General features: G+C 33.2%; 2 protein-coding genes across 2 annotated transcripts; one reads left to right on the forward strand and one right to left on the reverse strand.

The window, feature by feature from the left end:
* Nucleotides 1-3,230: 3,230 nt before the first annotated feature.
* Nucleotides 3,231-10,743, forward strand: LOC138331393 (BTB/POZ domain-containing protein KCTD7-like). The gene is made up of 2 exons (XM_069278981.1): nt 3,231-3,394; nt 6,372-10,743. Exons 1-2 carry the CDS (start codon nt 3,362-3,364, stop codon nt 7,161-7,163), a joined length of 825 nt encoding a protein of 274 aa, XP_069135082.1. The 5' UTR covers nt 3,231-3,361; the 3' UTR covers nt 7,164-10,743.
* A 751-nt stretch (nt 10,744-11,494) lies between these two features.
* LOC138331392 (DNA oxidative demethylase ALKBH2-like) lies at nt 11,495-17,562 on the reverse strand. Its single transcript, XM_069278980.1, has 3 exons — nt 17,178-17,562; nt 15,660-15,802; nt 11,495-13,783 (listed from the first exon to the last, which is right to left on the reverse strand). Exons 1-3 carry the CDS (start codon nt 17,511-17,513, stop codon nt 13,420-13,422), a joined length of 843 nt encoding a protein of 280 aa, XP_069135081.1. The 5' UTR covers nt 17,514-17,562; the 3' UTR covers nt 11,495-13,419.
* Between the last annotated feature and the right edge of the window lie 590 nt (nt 17,563-18,152).

The raw sequence follows: 18,152 nt of genomic DNA on the forward strand, positions 1-18,152 counted from the left end.
TGATAAAATATAATGGAATTGTAATAGCTTTATTTCAACAGTCTGTAATGAAAGTATTTGATATATACTAGACTTGTAATAGAAACCCAAAACCTGTTGAGACACAGCTATTAAATAAGTGTTAAATTATATGTTAGCATTGATATATAATAACACCATAGCCCATATACGTCCTTATACGTCATCTTTCCACATCGTTATCCAATGTAAAACTGATAATGCATGTTTCTAGAGTATTAAAACAATAATCACGTATTAGAAATAAATTGATAAGTGCCGAAATTTTCACCGTTTCTACTTGTTATTTATTTGTTCTATAGTAAAACAATGGATGCTAACATATGCATTTAATTGGCCGAAATGTTTCAAAATAGAAGCTTGAATTGCTTTCCAAACCTTATCCATCTCGCATGCACGTTGCTAGCCTATAATCATGATAATATACACTAATATATCTTGAAGAAAATACTGGCTATATAAACCATAATTGTCGCCATAACCGTCCTACACAGTATGTGTTTATTTTATAGCATTAAAGGAATGGATAGTTAAATATTTATTTATTAGTCGAACTGTTTACAAATAAAAGCTAAATGTGTGTCCAAACTCTATAAAAATGCTCAAATGCACGTTGCTAGACTACGTAAAATTATAATAGGCCTAATCTCCATTTGAAGAAATACTGACTAGGCACCATAATTTCCGCCATACCTTTTCTGTATATTACGCTTTCACTGTAATTTGAACTGCTGAATTACAAATTATTTATTTCATAGTAAAGTAATGAATACTTAAATAAATATTTCCGTGTTTGAACTGTTTCAAAATAGAAGATAAATTGTCTGTTTATAAGTTGCTACCATGTATTTCAGATATTGGTGCAAATGTCAGCACTGTTGCTGATTTCATATTTCTTTGTCGATTTCATTGATGATTTGTTTTTTGTTGCAGGTAAACAGCATTAAAGACTTTGAGTTGAATATTGCATATGCTAAGTGCAAAAAGAATCCTTTTTAAAACCCACAAAGTCGGACAAGGAGAAATCTGAATAATTACATAGATCTGCGAGTTCAGTATTACATTAGTTTATAATTTGTATGATAGCTATCAAGGGTGACTGAATGCAATGTGCTTCTAATGATTGAGAACAAAGTTAAAAAGGTGAGTATGAAATGTTAAGAATCTTCGTTGATAGTTCTGTATGCTTCCATGTGATTGATTCTGTAATCTATTTGAGACATGTACTGTGAACATTCTTTTAGTGCAGAACAACTTGTGAGTGCATTAATTAATTCGCCCAATTAAAATACCATAAATAAAACCACGATGTGAGTTTTCGCGAAGTTGTCATATATATACATTGTATATATATATATATATATATATGACTCATTTTTTGCAATATTTCGGGGATCCTATTTTCGTGATCAAAACAATACGATGTTGAAAAAATAATTAGCAAAATTGAATTTAATTTAGATTGTTTTGGGGTTTTTCAATTGCAAAACAGCATGATTGAAATTAATACTTTTCTCTGCTTTTGGGGTCTGATGTCCTAGCATAATGCTCTTCCTCTTCCTATGTACTTATTGTTACAGTGTATAATACAATTTAATTGTATTTAGAGTTTCAATTTGAAAAAAAAATATGATTTAGCTATATAGCATGTTGATTGCTTGAAAAATAAACGTCTATTTCTTTGGATAAAACGTTTCATACCTAAAACCTACAAGTATGATTTTGATAGATTATGTACACTGTATTATGATTACTCGATCTTCTCATCGAATAAAATACGTTATTAATTAATTCAGATATTGTACTAAACGAAATTGTCAATATATATACGCATACTGGTAAATAGATTCTTGAGTAATCGTTTAACTTTTTTTCGACTTTACATTTCTCTCTCGAATTATTTTCAAATTCATGTAATGACGATGATAATAGAAAAATAAACAGTCCGTAAGCGTAATATTTACTTTGAATGATACAAAACCCAGTTGTCATACAAACGGTCATTGATTCTCATCTATTTTACATTGATCTGTGAAATGGAAACAAAACTGAAACCACGTTTGAAAATTAAATTCCCATTCGTAGTTGTCGATAGAGATATGAGCCGGTTGTTCAATAGGCGATCTAGACTGATCTATTTTAATAAAAAAAAATTTAAATCAGTGAAAATATAATTAATTTTAAGCTTATTATTTTATTTACTGAAGTATTTGATTCTTTACTAAATTGCTAACTTCAGGGAATATTGTATCACAGGTTTGTAGTTATACGTATTGGTAAATCACTACGCATGTGATTTATTATAAGCTTGTCACCTGCTGAACTACTAAGCCCTGAGTTGTTTGTGTTGGTGGTGTGTCATGATGTAAATGCGCGAACAACGAAATTCTTGATGGGTAACTGTGGTTGATGGATGAAAATAAAGATTTGAAGCGTTTATAATCACCTTTTCGTTGTTTATTACATCATCTGATACCAGTCGCTATTTCCATCACACCATTACCAGATTTTGAAAGCCAGGGATGAAAATTTGAAAAATATAATATGAATCTCTATGGCGAATACTGTTCTGGAGCAGCAACCGTCTTCTGTGAATGGTGGCCCTCAGTACGAGCCAGGTCATATCGGGTCCAAGACACAATCTGTCGTGATAACTGAGCAATAATGCCAGACGTCATTGTTTTAGGCGAGCAGTTATTCAGCTGAACATAATTTTGTTTAATTGAATAATCCATTTTGATATTAGTTTTTGATATCCGCATTTTGACATCTGCAAGATAAATACCATGCGCAAGGGATATAGATACACATTTTCATCTTGATAAATACATTGATTTTGTATCTTAAGTCTGTTTAAAATTTCTTTCAAACGTAGTCTAATATATAACAGGATAGAATTGATAACAAACGTATCTTAAACAAGTGGTCGTTTGATACAGGATTTAATGAAACGGTACGCTCTTTTTATGTTTTGGCTAGCAAAACTGAAAATCCCGGAACCGAGTTTTATAAAATATCTCATATAAAATAAAAAACAAATACTTTTCATAACAAAAAAAGTTGTACAACACCTACATTTTGAAGATTTTTAATGTCCACCAAAATACACATAGCATGTTCATGCAAAAATTAACATTTATTTAGTACATAAAATTGAAGCAGAATGAATATACAATTTAAATAATTGAGAGTAGTTCCCCTTGGCCGGAAGCTGCTGGTAAAACATAAACAATGAGGCTGTTATTGCTGAACAACTTGAAGGTAGATTGACAACCAGGATGTGATGAGTAGTGCTATATGAGGTTGGAAATTCAGACTGGCGTCAGATCTAGATCTGATAAACATGCAGACAGCCACACTCGACGTCGACAGATATGTGAGTTTTAGCTGATCAGCGATACAACATGTACAATTACATAATTACTGTAGGGTGACAAGATATCTCAGTATGTTGTTAAGTATTGACGAAGTATCCATGTGCTTATATCATAGGAATGATAAAGGGAGAATGTGTCCCTGTAAAAGTTATGTGACAGCAAGCTATAATCTGCGTAACAATGTCGCCTCAGCAATACAAATTAAAGCTAACTAGACAAAGCTAGATCTATAGATAAGCGTTCTTTACATCGTGTATTATCAGCTTGATATAACTGTAGAACTTATAAAGAGAAAATGGCCATGGGTAAATTCTTCTGTGGTCTAGAGCTTTCAAAGTATTGCGTAGGTTGAAATATTCGTGAATGGCCTAATCGAATACGACTTCAATAATGATCGAGCCATATACATATAAATAATGTAGTTGCTGCTTGTCTAACAACCACCACAACAGTACTTCGTGTTATGTCTTACGAGTTGCTGATATGACGCCCAAGGCTACATTGTCTAGCTACCTACATTATTGTAGCTCTAGCTTTTACAGCGTTGTAACACAAACAAGGAAATTGAATACATCTACAATGTTTATGTTTAAACTGTCACCTTAGAAAATGGGCAACGGCTAGATTTAAATGAAATGCATCCAGCAGGTCTCGTAAAACATGATAATATCTTAAAATGTATAAAAATATATTGTAAACGAGCTGATACATAATGTGTTTTACTGCTAAGAAATACAAGCTTTGAATAATCTACCAAGAAAAGTAATACACATCGCATAATAAACTACATCGTGTAGAGCTTTAAATACATCACAAATCATACAATGGCATTAACGTATAAACAGTGTGACACAGGTATTGTGCATCTGTTTAGACGCCCTACGTAGTCGTAATGTCAAATATAGACAGCATTCCATACAGTGTGTCAAAGTGGTCATTTGTATGATTCTGTGAAATTTAACCCGAGTTCATTTCAACAACGATTCTAATCTTCATCACATTTGGTATAGAATAATGTTAGAGCAAGTCTGGTTCAAATAAAGAACTTGACAGGGAGCTACAAAGCTCACTGGTAAAATGTAACTGCTGTAAACGTTCTTATTTTAGTTTTAGTTTTATTTTAGTTGTAGTTTTATTTTAGCTGATAGTTTTATTTTAGATGAAGTTTTATTATTGTTATAGTTTTATTTTAGATGTAGTTTTATTTTAGTTGTAGTTTTATTTAGATGAGGTTTTATTTTAGTTGTAGTTTTATTTTTGCGCTTTTCGCGATGTCTTTGAAGCGCAAATTATTATCTGAATTTTGTAAAAAAATATTTCCGGTGTTGGACCATGGAATCTCGTAATCTATAACCATACTAATAATCATAATGTACAGTTTTCCGCACTTGTGCTAAAATTTGACTGCTCTAAAATAAGTACATTTAGTCTTATTCAACCATTTGTCGATTTTATTGTTCAATAAAACATAATCACCCTGGCCGCAATATTAATTTATCAGCAAAAAAACACCATATATATCCAATTCCATTTATCTCCACGTGTGTTTAGAAATTATTTGTGAATATGCATGTTTAACAAACATCTCAAAGTATGTGTATATTATTACACACCATTTTGATATCCCTTTCTATGTAGATGAACTAAATAAGCCTTCGGCGATCGCAACCAATTATAGCGACTGACCGAAGGGATCATTCAGACAATAGCATATATATTGTCCCTTTAGTTTATCTGTATATTTTATTTGTGTTAGTTGTTTGTTTTTGATGTACGTCCGTGACTGTCCTTAACATGTAATTTTATTTCTTCTTTTTGTGTCCTGACAAAGGGGCAGATCGCCTCGAAAATTCGACAATCTTTTGTCCACACTGTTAGAATTACTTCTTTGCCCTATATGTTTCTATTACTTATATACGATATGGTTCTATTATACAAATATATAACACAATATATATATAAATATATGTACATGTATATTAAATAATGACATTATCGTTGTAAAATTCTAGAAATTAAAAGTTAACAAATCTCACTTTCTGTCCCCAAAATTGTTAAATTTGGGAACAAATAATGTCGAATGTTTTGTGTTTCGTTGTTGATAAATAAAACTTAAGAACATCGAAATCGACACCTTATTAAATAGTTATTTTTACCAGTCCTGTAGCTCCTCCTCAACGGTTTTATTGTTCAAATACTGCTTCCTGATAATATATTTCTTGACATCAAACTTGCTGATGTCAATAAAATGATTGGATTTTCAGACACTTAATATTTTTAAGATTGGGATGACAATATGATTATAGTCTGGTTACATAAAAAAAGGTATCGAGATGAAAAAAAAAAAAAAAAAAAAAACAAAAAAAAAAAAACAATTGCATCCCGAAAAAAATCCGTTGTACTGTATCCTTTATGGAATTAAGTACTGATCGCGCATGTACCAAAAGCAAACTAAATTCTCTTATATTATTTTTTGTATTAATTAGACAAATATACACGATTAAACACCAATTATTGTTCAAATGATGCGTATCGTTTTTGCTCTGTCGGCGGCGGAGCATCCTTCAACAACCTTTTACGTAATAATATATTATACAATTGACATGTATATGGAAAATATATTTATATTATTTGAACATGTTTTCAAATCTCAAAAACTGTAAACTTAGATATTTTTGCGATGTTTATTTCGCGATTTGTACAATGTGTTAATAAATCGCGGTGTTATTTTTTTCGCGATAAATGCACCTGTCGACTATTCGAAACATAGTTCCATATACACACCAAATATTACGCAGAGGAAAAATGTTCGCACTATAACGTCCTTCGCGAAATCAGCGTAAATTAACCCCTGGTATAAATTTCCACATTTGCAGCATTAAGTGTAGTTTATGTACATATGTTTAAAAATAAATAACAAACAATACTACGTATCACTATGCTTTTTATTTATTTATTGTCTATTCCTTATTACAGCAGTTTCCATCTGTCATCAACCTCAATGTTGGGGGCCGTATCTTCGCTACTCGTCTGTCGACACTCTGTAAATATCCGGAGTCTATGCTGGCTGTTATGTTCAGCGGTCGTCACAAAGTGGACAAAGATCTTGATGGTAATTATTTTATAGACCGAGACGGGACATATTTCTTGTTTATTTTGAACTTCCTCCGAGACGACAATGAGTTACCTCCCGTGAATTACGCTGAGGATGTCCTCAAGGAGGCGATGTTCTACGGTATTCAGACTCTTGTCGATAGACTTAAGAATTCCCCTCCGCTCTTCGCTGAGTATGTGGTGCGGGAAAATGTGCGAAAGAAGCTTGCCGGGTATCAGGAGATAAAAGAGGAGATTATTTCTCTGGCAAAATTACAAGTGGTGGAGAGTGGTGCTATAACGTCAGTCGTCCGACTGATCATTTCTAAAAACCAACCGGTGCCTCGAGACTTACAGTTCTCAAAACAAGTGTATAAGCAATACTACAGGAAGTTCAGAATCTATCCCAGCTTTGAGGCATGCTACGGTAAATATTTCATAAACTTGCCATCAGAAAGGATCAAAGGTCATCCGGATGCGGTAATGGACTTGGTAGCGGCGTGTCTGAGCCGTGATTTGTTGGAGGAGGGGTATAAGGGTATATTTAAGTCTGAAGGGGTCCATGACGAGGACCGGAAACTGAAGACCATAAGCTGGTGCGACGAGGAGTTTCACGTGTCTGCTTCCTGTCATATGTTCCGATTTGATTGGCTGGATACACCGGGAAGACATTGAACCACATCCGGAACTAATAAAATCGATAATCCATGGGTTACAGTGACTCTCGTGACCCTTTGACTATATGTCAAAGTAAAACTGAAGGCATTTCAGTAGAGACAAAAACCAGACTAATCACAGGCCTACAGAGGCTTCCTTTAAAGATTAAAGAGAGCGATACCAAACTTCAAAGCCATACAGTGTGCCAAAGAACCGATCTACTTGTCACATCTGTTGTGACACATAGAACCTTCAGTTTTACTATGGCATAGTTCAAAGTAAGATATAGCCATAGTAATAGTAACCCCTGGGATACCGATGATGACATTTGAATAAAATCTCATATATCGTTGATGCAATTCCAATGCCGTGCAATATATTTCTGCTTTAGCTTGCCTTGTTGTGATCAGTCAGAATACAAGCCTATGGTACAGGGGCATGTTACAATATACAAGGGGTCTTATTACCATAATTTATTACAGAAATTAGATCCCTCCTATGCATATTGTGACAAACGCCTGTGACCTATGATGGTTTAGCCTTATATCCACATTCCTTTTCATTAATTATTGAATCGACAAAATGGTAATATCATTTTGAAAACTTTATCGTTCACGTTCAAAATTCAAGTCCTTTGTCTGGATTGTTGAAAGTTGAATTAACTAAGCATAGTCTTCACCATAAATGATTTAAAGATGCTCCACCGCTGACAAATGATATTTTTTCACTATCAAAAACAGAAGCAGACGATTTAGTATTTTTCTACAGTTACAAAAGTTACTTACTTTACACCATTACCACCATTGAAAAGTTTGAGCTTCTAATTTTACTTCAAGTTAAAAATATTAAAAATAATCAATTGCATCCCGAAAAAATTCCGTTGCACTATATCCTAAATGGATGGATGTAATGATTACGCATGCACCAAAGGCGAAATAAATTATCTTGTGTTATTTTTTGTGTTAATTAGGCATATATATACACGATTAAACACCAATTATTGTTCAAATGATTAATATCATTTATGGTCTGTCGGTGGTGGAGCATCTTTAAATGAAGACACAATAACGTCCATTAACTTTTACACCTTCTTGCCATCTCTGCTTCTATTATCATGCCCATTCCATAATGCGCCTTGTGTAGGCTGTACTTCCTTGAAGAGGAGGGGATGTAATTGCAGTAAGTGATCATTTTTGCATACTTTATTTTGGGAGATATAGTTAGTTTCAGACCTACTTTGAAAATTGAAAATGTTTTATACAACAAATTCACGGTTATAACGTCGTAACTTTTGGTCCCTATAATAAGTTTGTAATATGTGTAAAATATATCTATAACGAATCCATTTTGTTCCCATATATTGTAATGTAAACGAGGTTTTGCATAAGCTATATTTTGTAGGTAGCTGATTGTACACTGTAAGTGATATCCACAACTGAACTTCAGATCATGTGCATGTATGATGCACGACTATCTTCGTTCAAGAAATATGAATTATTATTCACAAATTAAACAGACTATATTTTCTTTGATTTTCATCCATTGTATCTATTGTAATTTGGTTTTTTTCTGCCTTCTGGAGAATTTCAAAATCATAATTCATTGTATTTTATATTAAAAGTGCGAAATTTAATTGTTTTGAAAATGTTGTTTCGAAAAATGAATCATCACTCATTAATTTTTGTTCAAAGGTAATCATAAACGTACTAATATATATTGTATATTAAAAGAAGAAAGAATTGCTACTTATTGAATTAAAATGAGCAAATAAATCTGTTTTATATTTCCAAGTTTACAACAAATTATTGACAAAATATGACTTGGAACATCGCGAGAGCGAGCAGAGATATGGATCCTGCGTTGTGAATGCTTGAACATCGCGAGAGCTAGAAGAGATATGGATCCTGCGTTGTGAATGCTAACGATTTTATAAGCAAGTAACACCTACGATTGTGTCTTTAAACAAACGCACAATGTGCACAATGTTAAGGTAATGAAAACCTGTTATATGATATTATTCGTGTTTGTCTTAGCGCTTTTACGGAATAGTAATTTTAGATATTTTATTTTTACATATACCCATACGTTTTGTATGCGATTCAAATACAGATAAATATTTTGATAGCTGTGAATAAAGTTTTGAAAAATAAGTTGAAAAACATAAGTGACACACGTATTTAAACGTAAGCTTCTTTTGAAGTATTTTGATGCAGATTTTAGGGTGGGGGTTGTTTTTGGTCTTGTTTTTCTCATATTATATTTATTTGTAAATGAATATACAAATAGAGGTGAATTGAAAGCATTATTTAAAGGGCCACCACCTTTCCGAAACGGCTTTTAATTTTTAAAATAGGAATGTAAAACGAGGTTAATAATTTTTTATAGTCGCAGAAGTTATTAACTATACGTTTACTAGCACACTTATCATCACCTTCAGAACGGTTTAATTAGAATAAATAAAATGTTAATTTTCATAACGCGGGTCGTTTTATGTTTCCCGCTGTCGTCCTAAATGCCGCGCTGCGCCAGACGGCAAAACAGCGAAATGATTCTCCAGTGTTATTTTATATTAGACAGGAAATCTTGTATATGTTTGGTGTTGTAACCTCTTCTTAAGACATTGATATATATTTTCTTTTGTTATTAACGTTTTTAAGAAAGGTAGTGGGCCTTTAATGTTTAAATAAAGCCTCTCTTTCACCTTTTTAATGCTATAAGCTAAACCAAATCTAGAAATAACATTGTTAGTGTTTAGATCGTCAGGTTTTAAACTATTTATTACATTATATACTTGTACAAACATCATTTTAATATTTCAATTTTTGGTGGAAATATTATACATATAAAACATTTTCATTCATTTTCATTCATTTTATGACTTCAGTTAATGAAATTATCTGAAAGCCTTGTTAATGTCTATATTGCTTTAAAATTTGTTAATTTCTTTATAACTAATTTGGGTATTCCATTAGATATTTCACAGTAACGTCTCTCTGTACGTGTACAATTGTAGGCTACGATTGTATCTCAAAAAATAATTTATATCTTCTTGACATTCTCTATTGCTCTGGGGGAAATATGTGTATTTTAAAATATTTACGTTTTTACTGCAGTTCCACTACACTTGGCATTAATCGGTCTATGAATTTCTATTTCTGTGATTCACTGTATTCGTTATACTGCATGTAATTCCATTCACATTCATTCTGATAGATTAAAATGATTCTCATTGTCATGCAACCGTTTTCTGAAAACTTTCATGACGCATATATAAAAGAAAATACTCTTGTCTATTTTTGATAGAACTTTGGTTTCTTATGTATGAACAGATAATTTGAGTGTAATACAAGATTGGAGCGAATATTCGTTATGCAAATTAATTCTCTCGCGTGAAAAGATTTTGATAGTTACGCAGCTTGTTTATTGATGGAATTTCGTCATTAACTTACAATTAATGATGCTTTCCCCTTTAACCCATGATTTAATCATTTATATCTGTTTACAAAAGTAGATAATCTTATAGAATAATGAACAATGTAAACATGTATACAGTGTATGATTGTGATGTTTGAAATGTCTTTGTATGCGGAAGTTTCTATTTTTTGTTTGAAATGTCTTTGTATGCGGAAGTTTCTATTTTTTTTATTTTTCAGTCGGAGAGTGCGTACAATAGTGAATATGTACGACAGTGATAGTATAATTCTCATTAAGTCCTTTTTCGTTTTACAGTCACAAATATGGATTAAGTAAAGGTGAATCTTCAGCAAATGTTGATGAAGAAAATGTTGATAACAAGTGTTGAAGTGTATTATTGATTGCGTTTTGAAGGTAATGTAATAGCAAGAACTGCTATTTGTACTTAAGAAACGTAATAATTAGGTGAGATTTAGAAGAAGAAAAAAAGCAATGTACAATGTAGTATATACCTCAGATTTCTCAAAAGAAAAGCGCGCAGACTTAAGCCAAAACTTTCGTATTTTCCTATGTAACCAATATGAAAAATTTGGACTTAAGTCAGTTTTTAACATACGTTTGTTTCCAGAAATCGGAGCCAGGTACATTGCGTATATCTCAGGCACTTACGACGTTTTGAGGTAGTAGATATGAGATTCAGCATGATATTCAAACCATTCCAAATTATGTCAAATCGTTGTATTTATTTAAATAAATTGTTAATTTATTTATACGACCAGTTCGTATGTGGCCAATTATAAGGTTTCAATTGAAAATGAGATGATACCCTGTTGCGTGGATCTTTAGTGTCAAAAAGTAAAATTTTAATGTTTATTTCATATTGTGCTGTGCCATCTTTTTAATCCAGTTTATCTATAAATAAAAATACTTTAACATAGTTTTATTTGTGTTTTTTATTATTATTTTTGTACATAATCACATGATCAAATAGAAAGAAAGAAGTCTAAATACATATGTGTGCATAGCAATTACACATTAATTTCTAATAAGACAATATATAATCGGCGTTTAGCTAGCACCAATACAAATGGCATAAGAACCACTATAACAAGAAGACACAAAATACCACAGCCTCCCAAAACATACAAACATTCTCCACATTCACACACGCTACTCATTGCATACAGGGAGGCAGTTCTTAAGTGACCCTTGCTTAAACTATAGGCGTTTGGCTCTATAGACATTTTCCCCCATATATATACATTGTATAATACTGTGTCAGTATTTCATATATATAAAGAGAGAAAAATGTCTACAGAGCGAAACGGCTGTGATTCAACTAAATAAACCAAACAACTAACCAATAGAAACTATAAGACCAAAGAGTAAACATATTACATGTACATATCAGAACCAAGTAATAATTTTTACAAATTAATTTTATGAAAATTCATGATCACTTAAATGGAGGATAAGGTCACTTTTTATTCGATTTTCTAGTTAACTTTTGTCAAATTTAAAAACTGGGGAATTAGAGTATACAAATCTGTAGGAATAAATACATGTCAAAGTTAAAAGGGAAAGACTTTAGATTACACTAACGTGAATAGCAAAAAAATATCTTTTTGAAATATCCGAAGAATGTGTTTGTTCAGTAAAGGTATGCAATAATAAAAAACAAGTTGAATTACACAGTGTAAATGTTCATCGTGACACTTCATTTGATAAATGTTACATTAAGTGTCAAATACATCTTGTACTATCAAATACTGATGTTGTTTACTAGGAGAATGCTCATTAAATTTGGACCTTTATTTCTGGTCAATATGGTGAGAAAACAATGACCGAGGACATGGTCCGAAATCATTTAAATCGTCGAGAGCAGCATAACAGCACATTAACCGAATCAAATAATTTCTATATTTCTGAATCAATGAAATGATCTTATGATGAGCACAAGAAAAATGGTCATAGGGCACAACCTTGAGGAACTCCCAATGAAATTCATAAGCCTAATATCCACCAAGATGTAGTATTACAATAAAAAAACATCTTGGTGTTTCTAAAAATGAAAACGTCGAATTTCACATGATGATTTATATAAACATCTAGGACACAAAAGCATGGTAAACAAAAAATTGGTTTGCATGACAACGAAAAGATCAACAAAATCATAAAGAAAACTAGAATAACTTATTTGTTATTGAAATTAAATATGTCAATGAATTATCAAATACATGAAGAATAAACAATATATCTTGAAATAAAATATTGTTTGTTTCCCCTTTTCGACCTACCCACAAGAAACCACCCCTACCCAAAATATGTTATTGCCATTTTCTATACCAAATATGTCACACTTATTATTTCTGATTTTTAAAAATATTTTTGTTCCCTTTCAAAATACTTTAAATTGTTTATTATTTTATGACTTAAGTTCAGGATAGAAAACTAATAATTTTGGGTATTTGTTGTCTACCAAAAAAATTACATATGTACATTCCGATGGTATGGTAGGAATGAAATGTTTTCAAATCAACATAATAACAAAACACACCCAAAATAAAACGAACTATAAGACTACGGTGATATTTTCGTGATTTTGAGGGACATTTTTGTACATTTTTGTATGATCGCTAAAATCCATCAGCGAAATAAAAAGTAATAAACTTATATAACTTAATATTATTGGCCAATATTCCGAAACATAATTCAAGTTTCCCGTTTGAAGTCAAATTCGGAAAATGAACCGCATCAATAACAGGCAATACGGTTGTCATTCCGTTATAACCGTATACCATGAACGATAGAAAAAAAAGCATCAAAGAACACCACCAAATAGTGATGACACAAGGTATTATTAATGCGATGAAGCGATCGGCGCTTCAATGGCGGGACGCGTACGTTTCTTTCCCGGCGCCATTTTAGAAGGATCAATTTTGCGAAATGTCATGTTAATTCTGACTCCAACCAAAGATTTCTGCTGCGGCAGGGAATGATACCAGTGTGTATTAGTCGGATGGTTCATCATCAGAAGACTACCATGTCCTAATTTTATAGTCACTGGAGCTATCTTCTTCGTTGCATTCTTCCCCCTCGATTTGGCGTGTTTGAAAACAAAGTTTCTTGGTTGCCCTAGCGACAGTGACGCGATGGGATGTCCTGGAATGAGTTCTCGCTCGTCGTCTCGATGTTCTCCCATATGATCATGGCCGTCTTTGTACCTATGCAACACCATATAAAGGAAAATGTCAACCATAAGATTTGTTATCCGTTAGATATGTTCCGTATCAGTCTCAAAGTTTATGCACATGTACCTATTTTTTTTCTCTCTATATATATATATATGCAATACTGAACCTTACACTTGAAAAAATATATATATTTATTAAGAAAAAATTGTTTAACTAAAACAAATCTACAATCCCTAGCGCTTTCCAAGCAGCCGCTACTCTTGAGGGGATATTTAATGATGATCCTAATTCTATAGTTACTGGAAATATATTTATATATAGAGCCAAACGCCTGTGGTTTATGTAAAAGCGGCTCTAATACATTTTACTTAGCGTAAATTATTTAAAGATGAAATGATCCACGATCAGTCAATAAAGATTGATAAATTAAATTGTCATTAAGACATACTTACTGACACAGGGACCTGGCACGAAAAAATTTAACCAATAGTATACATATATATATATTATAGTATCAAGGGTATGAACTCGGCGGTCGAGAAAAACGGACCTATTTTTTTAAAACCGTGATTATTTTAATAAATGGGTTCTATACGACATTGACGGATATCTTACCTTAAAGAGAAATAATTTATCTTTCCATTGAGTGCTTGAGGAACAAAATTGGCCAAGTATTGACGAAGTTATGGCTTGATGAATCGGGAAATTTACGAAAAATATGCTAGGTAGACATTTCCCTGTCCGGTCGAAATGTCGTCTCGGCTCTAATGGGTACCTCAAAAACCAAGCCAAAATCACAAAATCTACGCTTGTGGTGGTAAACAGTACCCATAACTGTGTTCATCCACAGTCTCCTTTGGAGGTGTCATGACCCGTACTTTGTAGAAACTCCATTTAAACATCGTGTAGCTCACTTACTTTAACCGTCACCGCCATGTTCATTTTTCTCTCGGAACGCTTCTCGACTTCACATATCGTGACTACATTATGGAAATTATGTTATGTTGTGCTTAAGTGTAGACTCGAGAAGCGTTCCGAAAAACAAATGAACATGGCGGTGACGGTTAAAGTAAGTGAGCTGCACGATGTTTAAATGGAGTTTCTACAAATTACGGGTCATGACACCTCCAACGGAGATTGTAGATGAACACAATTATGAGTACTCTTTACCACCACAAGCGTAGATTTTGTGATTTTGGCTTGGTTTTTGAGGTGTTCATTAGAGCCGAGACGACATTTCGACCGGACAGGGAAATGTCTACCTAGCATATTTTTCGTAAATTTCCCAATTCATCAAGTCATAACTTCGTCAATACTTGGCCAATTTTGTTCATCAAACACTCAATGGAAAGATAAATTATTTCTCTTTAAGGTAAGATATCCGTCAATGTTGTATAGAACCCATTTATTAAAATAATCACGGTTTAAAAAAAAATAGGTCCGTTTTCCTCGATCGCCGAGTTCATACCCTTGATACTATAATATATATATATATATATATATATATATATATATATATATGTATACTGTTAGTTTAAAAAAATCGTGCCAGGTCCCTGTGCTTACTGAGACCAAAACATAGAGTTTCCTGGGTTAGGATATAACCGTAATGAGGACGCGAAGACCCATATTAGGTAGTTTTGATTTAACGTCTATTTACAGTAACGCGCACACAGGGCTTTTAAATATGTGCCATGTTTAATTAGGAGATGATGAAAACGGCCACAGTGACCCCACATGCAGCAGCCTGCATGGTCGATCAACAAACGACCAAAACAACTCATCTTTAGTATCAACTTAAGAAAGGCCAGACAAATTATTTCTTTGTGATCATTATTATTACGATGAAATTAACATATTTTATCAGTATTATACTTCAAAAATATATTTTTGGTTGGAGTCTTACCTGTTAACAAGAACAAAGTTGTAAGTGTAACCCGTTTCCTTGGATACTCGATCTCTGATATTCTCCAACAATGGCGTCCATGGTTTGGCGTCTACGCTGTTTCCTGAATAGCTGTATGACAAACCAGCATCCCCATAGGCTGCCTGGTGTAAAATATAATATCATGTTTTTATCCAAGGACGTAGATGAGACTTATGAATCCTTGCTAAAGTACTGACAGCAATTGGCCGATCGCCAGGCTGTTTGTATAGTCACGCCTCGTGCTCGCATACATACGAGTTTCCATTCAACATCAGAGCAAATGTCGTAGTAGCATACGCTATTGCATCCTCGGCACTCCAGGGGTTACTATCACTGACGTTATATCCACGCCTGGACTATCTCATAGTAAAACTGAACATTTCAGGGGGAAAAAACTAACCAATCATAGGCCTGCAGAGACCTCCTTTTAAGATTACAGAGACAGCGAAGACGCTCGACTTCAAAGCAACATCAACCACAATGTACCGTTATATAATACCTTTGATGTATATCAAAATATCAAATTACCTGTGTCTCCCAGTCTCAGTTTTACTATGAATTTGTCCAGGGGTGGATATAGCGTCAGTGAATGTAAACCCTGCAGTATCGAGTATTACTCAAATGCAAAATGCGAATTAAGGTGCGGTTTTATTGCAAGCTGGAGGGCGAACCGTCAGCATTTCACTTGTTGCTTTAACTGTATCAGTGTAATGTTCGTAGTGGGCGATTATTGGTCTTTGTAATGCCAAGTGAACTACGGGTATTTGTAATTTCACATAGATATTGCTCATGTCAGACTCGGCAACCCATAAATGGCAACGGAAGTTAGTTTAGTGTTTCACTTCTCTTAAAATTAAAAAAAAAAGTCTTATGGCATTAATCTTGAATGGTAATATGGCCGCCTTTGCAAATGCCATTATTTTAATGAAATAGGATGAGTTATGTTTCATTACTTGCAAGTGAACAAGACATCGTGACCTAGTTTTAGTGTCATTGTAGACATTTACGACATTTAAACATTCATTGCCAACCGAAGCTAGTTCACTTCATTTTTTTTTAAATGCCACAATTACAACCCACACAGTCTATATAATGAACATATATCATGAGCATTTCTCAGACGAAGATTATTTTAATTTCCGGGTTTCAGAGAGAAAATTAACTGTTGATTGACTATTCTTTTGTATTATGATTATTCTGATTGCTCTCTGAAAACAGTCTTTATTTTGCTAAATTATTTGAAGTGGAGAAAGAAACAACGAATTATCTAATTATTTTCTTTTAGCAAGAAATAAAATTATGACAAATTCATATACTAGTCCGCCTACCTAAGCAACAGATTGAAAGAACAATGACAGCAGCTCTCGATTAACAACGGTTCAAAATATTTTGCTTTTAATGAAACTGCCTTCTAGTAGTCTGTTTATGGAGAGGGTAATATTTGATCCGACTAATTTTCACGAGTTAGCTCCCTTAGGCCACACACTCATCACTCACCTGTTTTCTTGGTATATTATGCCACTTTCCGAACACAAATACCTTTGTCGTTTGCCCGGTATAATACTCGAGAGACTTTTCACATGCTGACATCAGGTCATCTGCCTCTGTCTTGTTGTAAAGAATGGTATATGTACAGTCTAAACCTTCGGCAGAATATTGCCGCCATTTTAGAGCCTTTGACAACACAGTACCGCCGGAATGGCCGAGCCCGCTCCTGTTTTCGTCTTTAGATGTCCCGGGAGACAGTTTCGTTAACGTTTCTCCTTTCACACCGGTAACCTCGACCTCCTCGTCGTCTGTTTCACGTTTCCTCTTCTTCACAAATCGATCCATAGGTTCTGATTTGGGGTTATCACTTTAAAGATGTATAACAGAGGGGGGAATCCCCCATGCATTCTAAAAATAAAGCCGAGTTGACACTTTTTATGTAGATCTAATCTATAAATAGATATGATGTTTGAATACGGGTAAAATATATATTCTAAGATTTTTGTCTTTTTTTTTTAACACCAGAATGTGATTTTGCTACAATGAATACAGTTAAATCAAAATAAATTTCGTGTTTTTTATGCCTTATGTAACATAGAAACATACCTTCAGAAATCACTTTACAATATTACTAATATACACTGTAAGGTATATAAAAATGTGAAATGAAATTGAAGACCACCATTTGGTTTAATGGTTCGACCGTATGTACTCATTTTACTGCCCTTTAAATGTAATTATCCTAAATTTATGGCAGAACTGCCAAAAATCTTTTTTAAGTTCTTATAGCAAATGTGTACTTACATATGTATCATTTACGCTCTGTCGGCGGTGGAGCATCTTTAACATTAAATTAGTGTGTATTGTACGTTTGAATGCAATGTATCGTAATTCTCAAAATGTTGGTAACTTTTAAAGATGAATAAAATATTAAAAGTTCTTCTTAATTTCTGTGCGTGGACAGTGCGGTACATATCATTTTAA

Source organism: Argopecten irradians, chromosome 9 (genome assembly GCF_041381155.1).
Source record: "Argopecten irradians isolate NY chromosome 9, Ai_NY, whole genome shotgun sequence".
Classification (NCBI taxonomy): domain Eukaryota; kingdom Metazoa; phylum Mollusca; class Bivalvia; order Pectinida; family Pectinidae; genus Argopecten; species Argopecten irradians.